The sequence below is a fragment of the Pseudopodoces humilis genome, chromosome 9 (genome assembly GCF_049639895.1).
Source record: "Pseudopodoces humilis isolate 2021_Gansu_Grassland_sample_001 chromosome 9, ASM4963989v1, whole genome shotgun sequence".
Taxonomy (NCBI): domain Eukaryota; kingdom Metazoa; phylum Chordata; class Aves; order Passeriformes; family Paridae; genus Pseudopodoces; species Pseudopodoces humilis.
The window spans coordinates 3,125,930-3,139,945 of record NC_142208.1 but is presented as its reverse complement, the minus strand read 5'-3'; the positions used below and the strand labels follow the sequence as shown (position 1 = coordinate 3,139,945).

Here is a 14,016-nt window from a genome sequence, read left to right as displayed (position 1 = left end):
CTGACAAATAACTTCACAAAAAAGCAAACATTTTTGCCACTCACATTTGTAACCCTTGGCCTTTATCACAAGAGAACAAGAATTCACCAGAACTGGTACCAGCAATGACAGCACGTTGCTAAACCACATCAATAAGCCCCAAACCCATTTCCTCCTCTTTATATTCACAGATCTGATCATGGGACAGAGTCAAACATCACACAATGTTCCCCCCCTGTGCCTCAGGGCTGTGACACTTCAGGGGATGGTGCCACAGTGGGGCTTGCAGAGACCGAGGGAGAAGCAAGTCCTTGGGACAGTGCACAGGAGCTCAGAAAGCTCAGGCTTCAGAGAGCTCAGAGGACATGGGGCTTTAGGAAAGAGCAAGTGGGATTCTACTCTAACTGCTCACAGCAAGTGAAAACCAAAAACAAAATCAGCCTTCATGTAAAAAGCCTTCAAAAGCAGAATTCATAAAAAAATTAAAAGTATTCAAACATTCTTACATAATAGTTTGCTATCTTGACTAAATGGCACCAGATTTCAAGTGGTCATGTGGAAGAAAAATCAGTAGCATTTCAAATGTTGCTTTGTTCTAGGAGCAGTTTCTATCCTGGCATTTGCTGCTAAAAGGTAGAAGTGAACTGAGTATCGAGGAATCTTTCCCCTATGCAGCTTCTGATTCGGTTTGCTTCAGGAAGTAGAAAAGATTTTCCATACTCAAGTTATCTACAGATTATGTCTATATATAAAAAAAAGTGTGGCTATGTACAGGTCCTGCACTCACACACCCATCTGTACACACACACAGCCCGTGCCAGGTCCTGCCCCCTGGCTCTGGGACCACCCTCTCCTGCTGGAAGGCTCCAAGGGATCCCTGGGGACAACACGCAGGCACTCGCTCTCGGTCTGGGCTGAATTGTTCCACTCATGATCTGTGCTTCCACTTCCAGTTGGAATTGCAATAACTTAGAGGTTGTTGTTGTATAAAAACGATTCCAGGAACAGAACTCCCTTTGCCACCCCCATTCCCACCCCCTGACACTGGTTTTGCTAACTGATTACAGAAGTCAAACTAAATCACTTCAGGAACTGCAAACACACTCTTTCCTCTTAATCAAACACGATCTCCATGGCCAGGTTCTGCATGGAGACATCCTTGGATTTCCTCATCTTCTCGATGGCCCTGTGGAGATCCTGCTGCTGCACAGGCCGGATCTCGTCTTCATCATGGCTGGGGAAGAGAGAGGAACAGCCAGGTGAGGGTCCAGGGGCTGTGAGCAGCCATCCCTGTAAATAGCAGCTCTGACATGGATCCAGCATCAGGCTGGAATCCCAGGATGACTGAGGCTGGAAAATCCCTCCCAGCCCATGGAGTCCAAGCTGTGCCTCATCCCCACCCTGTCCCCAGCCCAGAGCACTGAGTGCCACATCCAGCCCTTCCCTGGACACCTCCAGGCATGGGGACTCCAAACCTCCCTGGGCAGCCCCTGCCAAGGCCTGAGCTCCCTTGCCATGGAGAAATTCCTCCTGGTGTCCAACCTGAGCCTCCCCTGGCACAGCTTGAGGCCGTTTCCCCTTGTCCTGTCCCTGTTCCCTGGCAGCAGAGCCCGACCCCCCCTGGCTGTCCCCTCCTGTCAGGGAGCTGTGCAGAGCCAGAAGGTTCCCCTGAGCCTCCTTTGCTCCAGGCTGAGCCCCTTTCCCAGCTCCCTCAGCCGCTCCTGGGGCTCCAGACCCTTCCCCAGCTCCGTTCCCTGCCCTGGACACGCTCCAGCCCCTCAATGCACCCAGGATTGCTGCAGGAGTGGCAAACACCACAGGGATGTCCCAGCACCGTGTCACAGCAGCACTGAGGGCTGGCACTAACCACTGCAGCAGCAGGACTTGGTGGCTCAGGCCACCTCCAGCTTGGGCACCTTGCAACAACCAAGGTGCCAAAAGGAATAACAATAACTGAGTTGTGGTGGGGGGGGAGGCACTCCTGCTCTGTGTGACCCTCCAGGCAATCCCAGCTGCAGTCAGGGAGCACAAGGAACAGCTGTGAGAGTGCAGCAGGGCCCCACGTACACGTCCTCCTCGCAGGCGTTGTTGACGTACTCCCGCACGCAGAGCAGCGCCGCGTCCCGGCACATCTCCTTCAGGTCGCTGCCCGAGAAGCCGTCGGTCTCCTTGGCCACCTGCAGCAGGTCCACGTGGCTGTCCACCTGTGGGAAACTCCAGCTCAGGCCACCACTCCAAAGCCACTGCCTTTGGTCACCACGACAAGCGCCGGTCACCTCCCTCCCAGAGTTTTTACCCTCCCTGAGATCATCCTCATTGGACATTTTTGGGGAGCTGAATTTTTCCCTTACTCTGAACCCCCCAGTGGTTCACACCGTTACAGGAAACTGATGTTTCGGCTCATCAAACCCTGCCATCGGTTCAAAACCCCACCAGAACTCCACATAAACCATTGGTATGTCCTGTACTAACCTCGCTCCTGCACGGATCTGCCTGGGAAAAACTGGATCCCAGGCATAGTGACCCCTTTTCCCTGGACTCTGTTGTCTGTTCCTGCTTTACACAGCCCCAAACCGGGGGATTTAGAGGCAAAATAATGTGCCTGCCTTGGTGCACTGGGTCAGGCTGAACTCTTGCCAGTCAAGACCCCGGGTTTATTCCATCTTTTTATGGAATTTCTGATTCCTTTCCCACCATGTGCATCAGTATTTCCTTTTCAAAAAGTTAAAGCCAAGGCAGTCCAATAAAAGGCTGAAATTCTGGGATGACTTCTGTCAAGAGGGGAACTATTCTGTGGTTTAAATCAGGCAAGGAAAAAGTGGGGAAGGGCTCCCCTTGCCATGTGAAGTCTGGGTTTGAGAGATCCAGTTCCTCTTCCTGTGGGATAACCAATACAGGCTGGTGTTTTCATCTTCCTGAAAACCTTATTTGTGTGCTTCCCTGCCAGATGCTGCTGAGCTGCCATTTTTAGGCCTCTTCAAATAATTTAAGCTGGTTTTACGAATAAAAGATATTTATTAGGCTGGAGCTCAGCCTAGAGATACTTTGCAACATTAACTTGAAGGCAATTAGTGCTGCTGACTAAATTTGGGAAGAAGCTCTGATGACAGGGATCCCCTATCCTGCCACAGATATTTCCAGCTGTGCTCACACCTCATCCTTCCCCTCTCCTCTCTCTGAAGGAAATTTGAATTATGGATCAAAAGCAGCACTGTCAAAGTCATTCCTCTTTGCTTGACCTGGGCTAAGAAAGAGTTAAAGAGTCAGCATCTTCTCCCTGCTTCAAACTGAAATTTCCCTTCCCTGATCTAAACATGATTCACCTTCACCTTTCTTAGAGTGAAATCTCTTCTCTTGTAACAGAGCAAACAGAGACAGAGAAACGGAGTCATTCTGCTCAGAGGGGGTGATTCACCACACAAGCCAAGGCTCCTGCTCACAAAGGAGCCAACTGCAGGGCTTTAATGTAAGGCCACACCTAAACCCACAAAAGATTCCCAAGTTCTCACCAGAAAGCCCTGGCAGAGCATCTCAGCCTCACTGCAAGGCAGGCAATTACAAACCACATGTTCTGCAAGGCCAGAGCTGCACTGGTGGCAGCAATGCAGCCATGAGCCACCAACAGGAGGCTACTCACATTTTCATTCTTCAAAATCAGCTTCAAGATCGCCTCTCTTTGCTTCAGAGCCTGGAACAGAAGAGACTGAAGTTACCAGGGGGCAAAAATAAACACTTGTGACATCATAGGGCTTTCAGTCCCTTCAGTTCCCTGGCCTAGGACACGTGGCACACACTGAGGAAATCTCTCTAACAGCAAATTCAGCTCCACAGGTGATGTGTGGGAAATTCTAAACCAGATAAATCACACACTCTGTGAGGAGGTTACTGAAGAATCAGCTGAGTCCTGAGCAGATCCTTCCTAGGAAGGTCAAACACAGCCAGCAAAGACTGGGTTTTGTGCCTGCCAAACCTCATTTACATCATGAAAAAGGGGGAAAATTTCCCCACAGATAATCTGGCAGCTGAACAGTTGCTACTCTGTCCCAAAACCCACTTCTGCCATTTCCCTCTGCTTAGCAGGTAATTTTTGATGAGTAATTTGGGGCCTTTTCATCTCAAACTCAGTTACAAAATCTGCAAGGCTTTCACTCCTGCCTGTGCCTGTTCCCAATCCACAGCACATCAATTATTCCACCTTCAGTAAGAGTCAGGGCCAACCTGGGCTGATCACAAAGCAAGAGAGAAGCAGGAAGCTCATGGCAGGGCTGTAGTGGGGTAAGGAAAATCTGTTCCCCAAATGACACCTCCTGTGGTAACTCTGATCCTGGGAGAGGGAGCCAATCCCTGTAATATCCCAGGGCACACAATTCATCCTTCTAACGATGGGACTTGATAGAATGAGACAACAAAGTACTCAAATCCACATCCCTGGCCCCTGCTAACTCAAGGAAGAGTTGGAGATGAGGAAGGTGTGTGGAGCAGGTATGAACAGCAGCTCCCAGGTTATGCGTGCTGTTTCCAAAGGGATCCACTCCCATGGAGTGAAAGTCAGTTCCAACAACACAGGCCTGGGAACACAACTCCTCTCTTCTTGCACAATCAATAAGAATTTTACTCCTCCAGTTTGGTCTCTGAGTTTCAGCAGAAATGGATGATGATTTCTGTAGCCAGAAGGGAATTCCGGCAGCCACGACTGAACTCCTGATAACACCGACACAAAAGTGTCTGGTGACATCAGCAGGCACTCAAAGGTGACTGAAATACCTGGAAAAGGATGGCAAGAGCAGCCTTTGGAGGAAGGACAACCTTGTGACAGCTGCCTGATTGATAAAGAACTTAATAACTGGGGCATAAATCATGGAATCCTGGGACTGTTTGGGTCCTTAAAGACCATCTCATTCCAAGCCCATCAGAGGCAGAACAAACAAGGTTTTCCACGCTGTCAGCTGTGGAAAGGCCTGAGCAGAACAGAGTTACAAACCAGCCCTTCCCAGCTGCAGCATCTAAACAGCTCCATTCCCAGAGAGGAGAAGGGATGAGATCAAAACTTCACCTTAAAAAGCAGAGTTATGGATATGCTTCAAACCCCCTAAACCCAGCTCAGCAGAATGCAGCATTTCCTGGAGGAAACCCCCCAGAGCTGTGGATTTCCCTTCTGGTGGGGCAGGGCAGGCAGGACTTACGGGCTGGTTGATGTGGAAGCGGGTGGGCATCCTCCTCATGATGGCAGAGTCCAGGTCCTGGGGCCGGTTGGTGGCTCCCATCACAATCACCTGTGTGACACCACAGACACCCCTGAAACCAGAGCTGGCAAACATCCACAGGCTGGGAATGTCAGCACCAGCCAGGGGATCTCCCCTGCTGTATCAATAGCACTGACATTTAAAGAAGTTCCATAAAGGTTTCCTGGCAGTGATGTCAGCACAGGCAGCTGGAGAGAGCCCTGGTGCCACAAATACCACCTGAGGGGAGATTTCTGCACCAGTCCAACGTGGAAATTCAAACCCTAAGAAGGAACTTAAAACTTCTGCTTGTGATGTCACTTTGGTGGATGGTGGAAGGTGGAAATCCAAAGATGTTTTGGGAAGGTATTTAAAAATGTGCTGAAAAAAGAATCACAGAAGGTTTGGGTTGGAAAAGACCTTAAAGGTCATCTTGATGTAAGCCCTCCATGGGCAGGGGCACCTTCCAGGAGACCCCCATGGCAATGGGTTCACCTGGCAGCTTTCACATGCACCCAAATGGTGTTTTTATTTTTTTAAACATTCAAAAAAAGCATTCCATGACCCACAGGTTAGCAGTGGGTTAAAGGTGTCCAAGCCAAGCCAAACAGCAGGACAGTGTTTACCTCCCTGGAGCACTCCAGTTCTTAATTCCAGAACAAATTTACTCCCCATTCACAGCAGCTTTGTTTCCCCATTTCTTACTCTAAGCTGTGTACATGGTAAACACCCAGGCAGGAGAGTGAAAATAGGCAGGGTGATTAATCTGGGCTCCAGGGGGTTTCCTGCCCTGCTCCTGCCTTTGGGCCAGGCCCAGCAGCTGCAGGAACGCGGGCCAGCGGGGCTGGTGGCCCGGCAGAGTCACCCTGCCACCTAGAGGCACTGGGATTGCTGGCATTATTCTCTGGGCATTATTTTCAGCCAAAAGGCAATTTCCCCACCTGCCCCGAGTTCCTGCCACGCTCCAGATCCAGCCCACAGCTGAGTGTGGCTTCCAGATGGAATCAACACATCCACCTCAAGACAATTCCTTACAATTTCTTCCAAGCATTTGGGATTTTTGTTTTTCTTACAAAAGGCAAACGCTGCTGAGCTCAAGAGACCCCAAATTGTTTCACTGCAGGGAATGAATAATTTCATTTGCTCCAAGGAATTGTCAGTGTATTGGGAGAAAAGGTAATACACTGTACTTGGAAGATAATATCAGTTTCCAGTGAAGGGTTCATACCATCGGATTTTTACTGATGGGAAGCTTTAACCCTCCTCTTGTTTTTTACTCGTTTTGGGAAAAATCAGCTGAGAAACGTCTTTGGCACAAGCTTGGGAGAGGAGGAAAAGCCATTTATGGAAAAATACACATCAAAAAGGCTGAAAATTTTCAACTTAGAGAATAAACCTCCTGTTTCAGGGCTTTAAGAAGGTCATCCCAGGTGACTGTGCAGAACCATGGCATGCAGGCTTTCTGCCACATTCAAGTCATTTAGAATCCCAGAATTCCAGTGAAAACCATTTCCAGGTTTGGGATGGGAGGGACCTTAAAGCCCATCCCATCTCATCTGAAAATACCACTTCTTGATTAAAACCAAAGTAAGCACAAAGCCAATCTTCCCAGGAAGAACAACAATCTGTGGACACAACTCCTCTCGTTCCCATAAAGTTCAGGGAATCACTGACAGGTAAAGAAGCCTTTGGCAATCCCTGTTCCCAAGCAGCTCCACGCACAATATCCCAGCTGAGGGAATCCCATCCCTTCTCCCAGCACCCTGAGGACTCACCTGGCAGTTGTAGTCGGTGTCCAGCCCATCCCACAGACTCATGAACTGCGCTTTCATCATGGCCGTGGCCTCGTGGTCGGTGCTCGATCGGTTCCGCAGGAAGGAATCTGTGCCAAAGGAGGGAAGCAGTCACTGCCAGCCCAATTCCTCAAGGGAATGCACACCTGGGCTCTTCTCTTATCTCATAAATGCATTTTTAACCACCAGTGTCAGCAAACAATAAGTGCTGCCAAGGGTGAAGGCAGCACAGTGGACTCTCTCCCCCATCCCTAAACCCCCCTTCCAAAGGATGCTATACAAGCCATCACAGGAGATTGCCCCACATCTTATGCTCCAAATTTCCACCTTCCTGAATTCATGGAAAGCAGCCTCCCCTCCTGTTCTTCAGCCTTATGAAATCACTATTCCAGAGCTCTCCTAAAACCGTATTTTATTTCCCAGTATGTGCCCTGACAGCAGGAGCACTGAAGTGTATTTGGTGCTGGGTTTCCCTGTGAACCAAAAATAAGTAGAAACTTGTTTTACTTGTGAATTCCTTCACTGCAACCAGGAAAAAAGCCATTGTTTTTCCTAATGTGCCACCATTCCTTTACAATTCTATTTCTCTCACTGAGCCTTCGCTGTTTCTAAGGATGACAGTAGATCCATACATCACTGAACCTACGGTTCAATGTCACTCTGCTATAACTACTGATAAAAAAAAAAAGATATTTTTACCTATTTCATCAATAAAAATGATGGATGGCTGGAGCTTTATGGCCAGGGAGAAGACAGCAGCAGCCAGTTTTTGGGATTCTCCATACCATTTATCCGTCAGCGTGGAGGGCTGGAGGTTGATGAACCTACACCCGGCTTCCTTGGCCGTAGCTTTGGCAATCAGGGTTTTCCCACAGCCAGGGGGGCCATAGAGAAGGACTCCTGGAAAATTCACAGTGTTAATGCTTTGCTAGGACAGGCCTGGAGGTGTCCAGGCTTGAGTTTGATCCAGGTCTTAGAAGGTAAGAAACCAAACCACTATTCCATTAAATCAAGAGGTTTTAAGATAATCCCTATTAAATTACAGCTCAGAATAGCCCAGGACAGGAATGGTGAAGTTGAGAGGAGACACATGAAAGATGGCTGGTTTATTGTCCCTGCCCGTGGCAGGGGGGTGGAACATCATCTTTAAGGTCCCTTCCAACCCAAACCACTCCAGGATTCCTTTTTATTCTATTTCCAGGACTATAAAGAAAATTAACCCCTATTTATGCCCTGTCAGTACCTGACAGGCCTTGTTTATAGCTCCTCTCAGTCCTGCTAATAAAACTTAGCACAGAGGAATGAGGAAAGGAAAAATCCATCACACAACAGACCCACAGACATTTGAAACAAATTACCCACAATTAAACATGACATTTTGTGTTATTTTTAAACTTGTCACAGTGCAGGAATTCACAGGAGTGTTTTTCTAGCACAGTTACAAAGAAAACAATTTCAAGAGCAACATTCAGTCAAAAGAGCCTGAAACACAGGAAATTATTAAGGTTTTTTCTCTGTTTATGTGAGTGATGCCCACAAACATCATTACTTTGGAGCAGTGACTTCCTATTAACACCCAGCACAAGCCACTCGTAAAACTGGGGAGCAGCCCGAGCTGGAAAGTCTGCTTTAAAAAGATAAATAAAAAAATTCATTTTTTCCTTCAGCTCATTAGATCATGGAATTCATGTAATTTTCCAGACAGCTTCAGTTTGGGACTTACACAGAACATAGCCTGGAAAAACTAAACCAGCTACCAAAGTGCTGCATTTTCCATCCCTTGGGACACAGGACTGAGGTGGTCACAGAGCCAGGCAGTAGTTAAGTGCTCCAGAAATCAATATTCCAGGGAACAAAACAATCAACTTGCTTTTTTTTGTCCAACATTTTAGGTTTAAATTCTGCTTTTTTTCCTTTTTTTTATTTTCTTTTGCAGTAACATATAATAAATATGACTGTAGGAGTTTCAGCAGAGTCCAACTTCTGTTTTACTGTGGAAAATGAACCCAACTCCAGAGAGAACCAAGGGATCTCCAGAGGAAAAATGGGATGTCTGTCTTGCTGAATGATGGGAATTTCTAGGAGTGCCAAAGCTGTAGAGCAGAGTTAGAGCTCAGCTCTGCCAAAGGACATCACAGGGTGTAAAGACAATAAAAATGACAATTTAGGCAGTTAGAAGTGCAGGATACATGGATTATAATGGCCTGGAGTGACAGGACGAGGGGAAATGGCTTCGTGCTGAGAGAGGAGGGTCAGATGGGATATTGGGAAGGAATTGTTCCCTGGGAGGGTGGGCAGGCCCTGGCACAGGGTGCCCAGAGAAGCTGTGGCTGCCCCTGGATCCCTGGAAGTGTCCAAGGCCAGGTTGGACTTTGGGGCTTGGAGCAGCCTGGGATAGTGGAAGGTGTCCCTGACTGGATGGGCTTTGAGGTCCCTCCCAAGCCAAATCACTTCATGATTCTGTGATTAGTGCACAAAAATGGACCATCATAACCAAAATCCAGCTATTGCTTCTTTACCAAGATGAAATTTCTTCACCAAAGCAGAAGAAGAGGGAAAATCTGAGGGTTTCCCCATGCATCAGTCCTAATGTTTGCACTTTGACCTAACAACCCACTTCCCTTTCTGAGAAACTGCACCGTTTGTGTTTTAAATACCAAGGTATAAATCCATCACATTCCCTTCCCACCTTTGGGGGGCTGTAAGAGCCTGGAATTCTCAAATAAATATTTCTTCTTGATGGGCAAAATGACAGTGTCTTTCAAATCTGTGATGACATCATCTAAGCCTGCAATATCACTCCAGGTGACCTGCAAGGGAAGAACAGTGTTGGGAATGATCAGCATCAATCCTGCCTAGAAAAAGCACCCGCCAGCTTCAAAGGAAAAAGGAGAAGGGATTAAAACCCTCTAATCTCAATGATGCAGTTTGAGTTTTAGATCACAGGAATATTTCCTGTGTGTTTCCACAGAGGTGCAAATGATGTAATCTAGAGACAAAGGGGAATTTTGCAGGTCTGAGGAGCAGGGAAGCTGCTTACATGCATGCTGAGAGGGTCCACCAGGTGGGCAGCAATGCTCATCTCATACTCAGTCAGCTTCACATTCTTCACTCCTATTTGCTTCATTAGCTTTTCAGCCTGGGGGAAACCAAACAACAAGAAAACCAAGGGAAAGAAACCAAATGCTTCACTCAAAAATCAGCTTTTTGAAAGAACTGTTGTTTGTGGTTTGAAAAGCTTCTCCCTAAGAGATGAAATCTTATTTTAAGCAGAAGGTTCTGCTGTTTCCTAATGACTTTGTTGTCACTTGAGTGAAACCAAGTCAGACGTCTCAGTTCCCATCAAACAAATGCTGGGGCTCTCACATGCCCAAATCCTCAACTCCTCTGTTATGACTTAAGAAACAACCAAAACAAACCTGGAAACACAGAGTGTGCCCCACAAGCCTCCACAGCACTTGGGGAGATTTGTGTATTTTTGTATGAATCAAGGAAATATTAACGTAGTTTTGAATTCCCAGAAGTCACTCAATTTCTAATATGTGTTCAGTGAGTTTTCCCTAATTTATGAGGAAAACTCATTGTGCCAACACACTTGCACATTTCAGTTTCTACTCAAACTTGCAGTAAATCCAAGAAGGTTTTGGGACAGTGCAGCCTCTTAGATAACAGCTGGCACTGAACCCATTGGGAAAGCTGGCTTTCAACTAAAAAGCTCATTACAGAAGGGAAACCACCCAACACAGATTTAGGTTGCTCAAAACCTGTGAAATTTTTGCCAGTCAGAAACCAAACAGAAAAAAACTGCCACATTTCCAAAGCAAACCTTTAACTTTTGGTTCTGAAGGGCCACTAAAGCTTTTCCAGAGCACAAATCGTTCCATTTCAAGATAAGGAATGAGGCTTTCCATCTTTTCCCCTCCCCTTCCCAAGGCACTTTGACTGCTGGTGGAGGTCTCTGTCACTAAGATGCCAGAAATGCAGAGCTTTCAAGTTCTCTTTTAAGAATTAAGTTATCTCTGCTCAAGGTTTTTGAAAACAAGCAAGAGGCTGATGATTTAAGGCCACTGCTGCACAGCAGAGTTGTCAGAAGCAGAGAAGGCACCAGACCCACAGACTTGCTGAGAATCAGAGCCAACAGCAGCCTCCAGACCAACAGCTTTGCCACCACTTCAAGCTAGAAATTGTAATTCGTTATAAAATTGTTGCTTGTTATATACTGTAATTTGTTACAAAACACGAGCCCTGAAAAGACCAACAGCCTAAACCCCGAGACTGACTAAAAACTTCAGCTTCCCACCAGCACACTCCTCAATATCCCAGGGAAACGCTGCAGAATGGAATCCTACCTGCTTCTGAGCTTCCACTTTCTGTTTCCTGGTGGGGTCGATGGCATCCACCATCCATTTGATGGTGAAATAGGTGACAGCCCCAAAGATGGTCAGGCGGAAGATCAACCCCACCACCTCGTTCCGGCTCAGGGGCCGCGAGAACGCCTCGGCGTGGACCATCCTCCTTCCCAGCTCTGAGGGAAAAAGGGAAGCACAGGGAGGGACAGAATGGAAAATCAGAGCTGGAAAAGAAACACCTGCTCTGTGTTTAAATGCTGTTTGACAGAAGCTGCTTTGCAGGGACTTTGGACAAGGGATGGAGGCACAGGACACAGGGAATGGCTTCCCAATGCCAGAGGGCAGGGATGGATGGGATATTGGGAAGGAATTGTTCCCTGGGAGGGTGGGGAGGGCCTGGCACAGGGTGCCCAGAGCAGCTGTGGCTGCCCCTGGATCCCTGGAAGTGTCCAAGGACAGGCTGGAGCAAGCTGAGACAGTGGAAGGTGTCCCAGCCCTGGCAGCGGGGGAGAAATCTAAGTTGCCTTCCAATCCAAACCATCCCGGGATTCTGTGCTTACAAAGTTGACATTCCCATTGAGGGAACATTTTGGGACTGCTATTGACCCTGAATGCTGAATCCTGGAGCCAGGGAAATCCATTATTTAACCAGAGAGGTCTTTTCCCTAAGAGGAAGTTTACAGGAAAGGCACCCGGCTGCCACATTAAGGAGCAATCAACGACTTGCATTTGATTAAAATGAGGTTAAGAGCTGGAGCCTGCACCTGGCAGGATGTATGGGGAGTTATTAATATCCCTGGGAACCTGAAAATGCTGGATGTGGCACACAGCTATCCAGGGAAAAGCCTGACTGCTGCAGGAGCCAAGCCCAGAGAGCACAGCACCCTCAATCTCGGGAACAAAAGGCACAGAGGGAAAGAACTTTGCTAAAACATTGGAAAAATGACTTGTAAAATGAGGGTCCACTTCCTCCCCAGCTGGTGGGGGTGATCTGCTTGAGAATCCCCAAATCAGTCCGTGGACACTGCCCCATTTTCCTGATGCAAGGGCAAAACCAGCAGCAATTCCTTTGGCAGCTCCTGACGCTCTCTGGCCATTCTCCAAACCAAGCTGGCAGCCAGGGCAACGCTGGAGCACCCATAGCCGAATCATCCCTGGATCCCCTTCCCCAGGGCAACCCTGGAGCACCCACAGCCAAATCATCCCTGGATCCCCCTCCCCAGGCAACTCTGGAGCCAAATTATCCATGGATGCCTGCTAAAGGATCTAAAGGATCTAAGGAAGTCCTCCGGAGCTGGAGGATTTCTGCATGTCCTCGTCAACCTGACTTATTAAAATAAAGGGGCTCTGTAGTCACCGAACAAGGAAAAAACCTCCCCAAGAATCCCGTGCAGAAATCTCCTTCTTATGCAACCTATGCCGAGGGCAAACCGAAAGGAAAAGCTTGAACACGAGAGAAACTGAAGCATAATCTCGCTGAGCAAAGTCCTAATAACTCACAAACGCTAAAACCTGTAGGAACTCAGCGTTTCTTTTCCCTGAGGCGAGGACTCTTCACTCCGGGCCCGCTGCGGCTCCGCTCTCTCCGTACAGGCGCAAAAGGGAAACCAAAAGCGGCAGCGGCGCTGGCTTCTGTTCCGCTCCGAGGGCAAATCGAGGCACTGCCGGGAAACCGTGGCCTGCCCCGGGCCCGGGGAGCCCCGCAGGGCCCGCCCCAGCGCGGGGATTGCCCCCGGGGGCGGGCAGCCCCGTCACGGCTGTCCCGGGCAGGGCCGGGCCGCGCCGCCCGTGACCTTCCCGCCGCCCGGCAGGTGCGGCGCGGCGGGGCCGCTCTGCCTCTGTCCCGCCGGGACACACAGACAGACTCACCGTGCGGCGGCTCTCCGGAACTCCGGGGCAAGGGGCGGGACGAGCAGCAGGAGGAGGAAGGAGAGGAGGAGGAAGAGCAGGAGGAAGAAGCGGAGCAAAAGCCGGCGGCAGCACCGAGGGCCCGGCAGCGGCGCGTCCGGCACTTCCTCCGTCCGTGCGGCGCTCGCTGCCCCGCCCAAAGGTTCCGGCCGGCGGCGCCCCGCGCGAAGGTTCCGCCCACCGGATGCGGGACAGCTCCAGGCTGGGAAGGGCCGGGATCGGCCGGGACGGGCCGGGATGAGCCGGGATCAGCGTTAGCGGAACGGAGCGTCCAGCGCGGCTTCACCGGCACCCCCGGGGCCGCGGCTCCCGCTTACAGCGTGTAATGACAACGGGAACGCCGCTCTATCGCCACTAACGCGTAAAATTCAGAGAACGTAACATATGCAACGCGTTAAGAGAAATACGAAAATAAATATATAATGTATGCATAAATATAATACATATAATATATAAAACATGCATATATACACATATTTTATATAGAGATATAATTTATACATACATATGTGTACATAGCAGATATAAAACATATCTAACGTATTTACAACATGTACACAGTGAGAGAAGAATGTCCAGAAGAAAGGTGAAAATTACAACATTTATTGTCTAACAGCCATAATTAACTCAAAGTTTTGGCAATTTCTCTTCAGCCCTTGTGCTCTCGAGCCAAGATTTTCCAGCAACAGGACAAGAGGAAATGGCCTCAGGCTGTGCCAGGGGAGGTTCAGGTGGGACATCAGCAGGAATTTCTTCACGGAAGAA

General features: G+C 48.7%; 1 protein-coding gene across 3 annotated transcripts; it reads right to left on the bottom strand.

Annotated features, from left to right (window-relative positions):
* Positions 1-28: 28 nt before the first annotated feature.
* ATAD1 (ATPase family AAA domain containing 1) lies at positions 29-13,375 on the bottom strand. 3 transcript variants are annotated; one of them, XM_005530732.3, is made up of 10 exons: positions 13,213-13,375; positions 11,344-11,519; positions 10,035-10,133; positions 9,684-9,804; positions 7,694-7,894; positions 6,977-7,083; positions 5,163-5,252; positions 3,617-3,667; positions 2,047-2,183; positions 29-1,213 (listed from the first exon to the last, which is right to left on the bottom strand). In XM_005530732.3, exons 2-10 carry the CDS (start codon positions 11,503-11,505, stop codon positions 1,093-1,095), a joined length of 1,089 nt encoding a protein of 362 aa, XP_005530789.1. In that variant the 5' UTR covers positions 11,506-11,519; positions 13,213-13,375; the 3' UTR covers positions 29-1,092. The 3 variants fall into 3 exon arrangements, with proteins under 3 accessions (XP_005530789.1, XP_087915468.1, XP_014114979.1); XM_088059342.1 differs by having other exon boundaries at positions 2,077-2,183; XM_014259504.2 differs by lacking the exon at positions 13,213-13,375 and adding an exon at positions 12,844-13,029.
* Between the last annotated feature and the right edge of the window lie 641 nt (positions 13,376-14,016).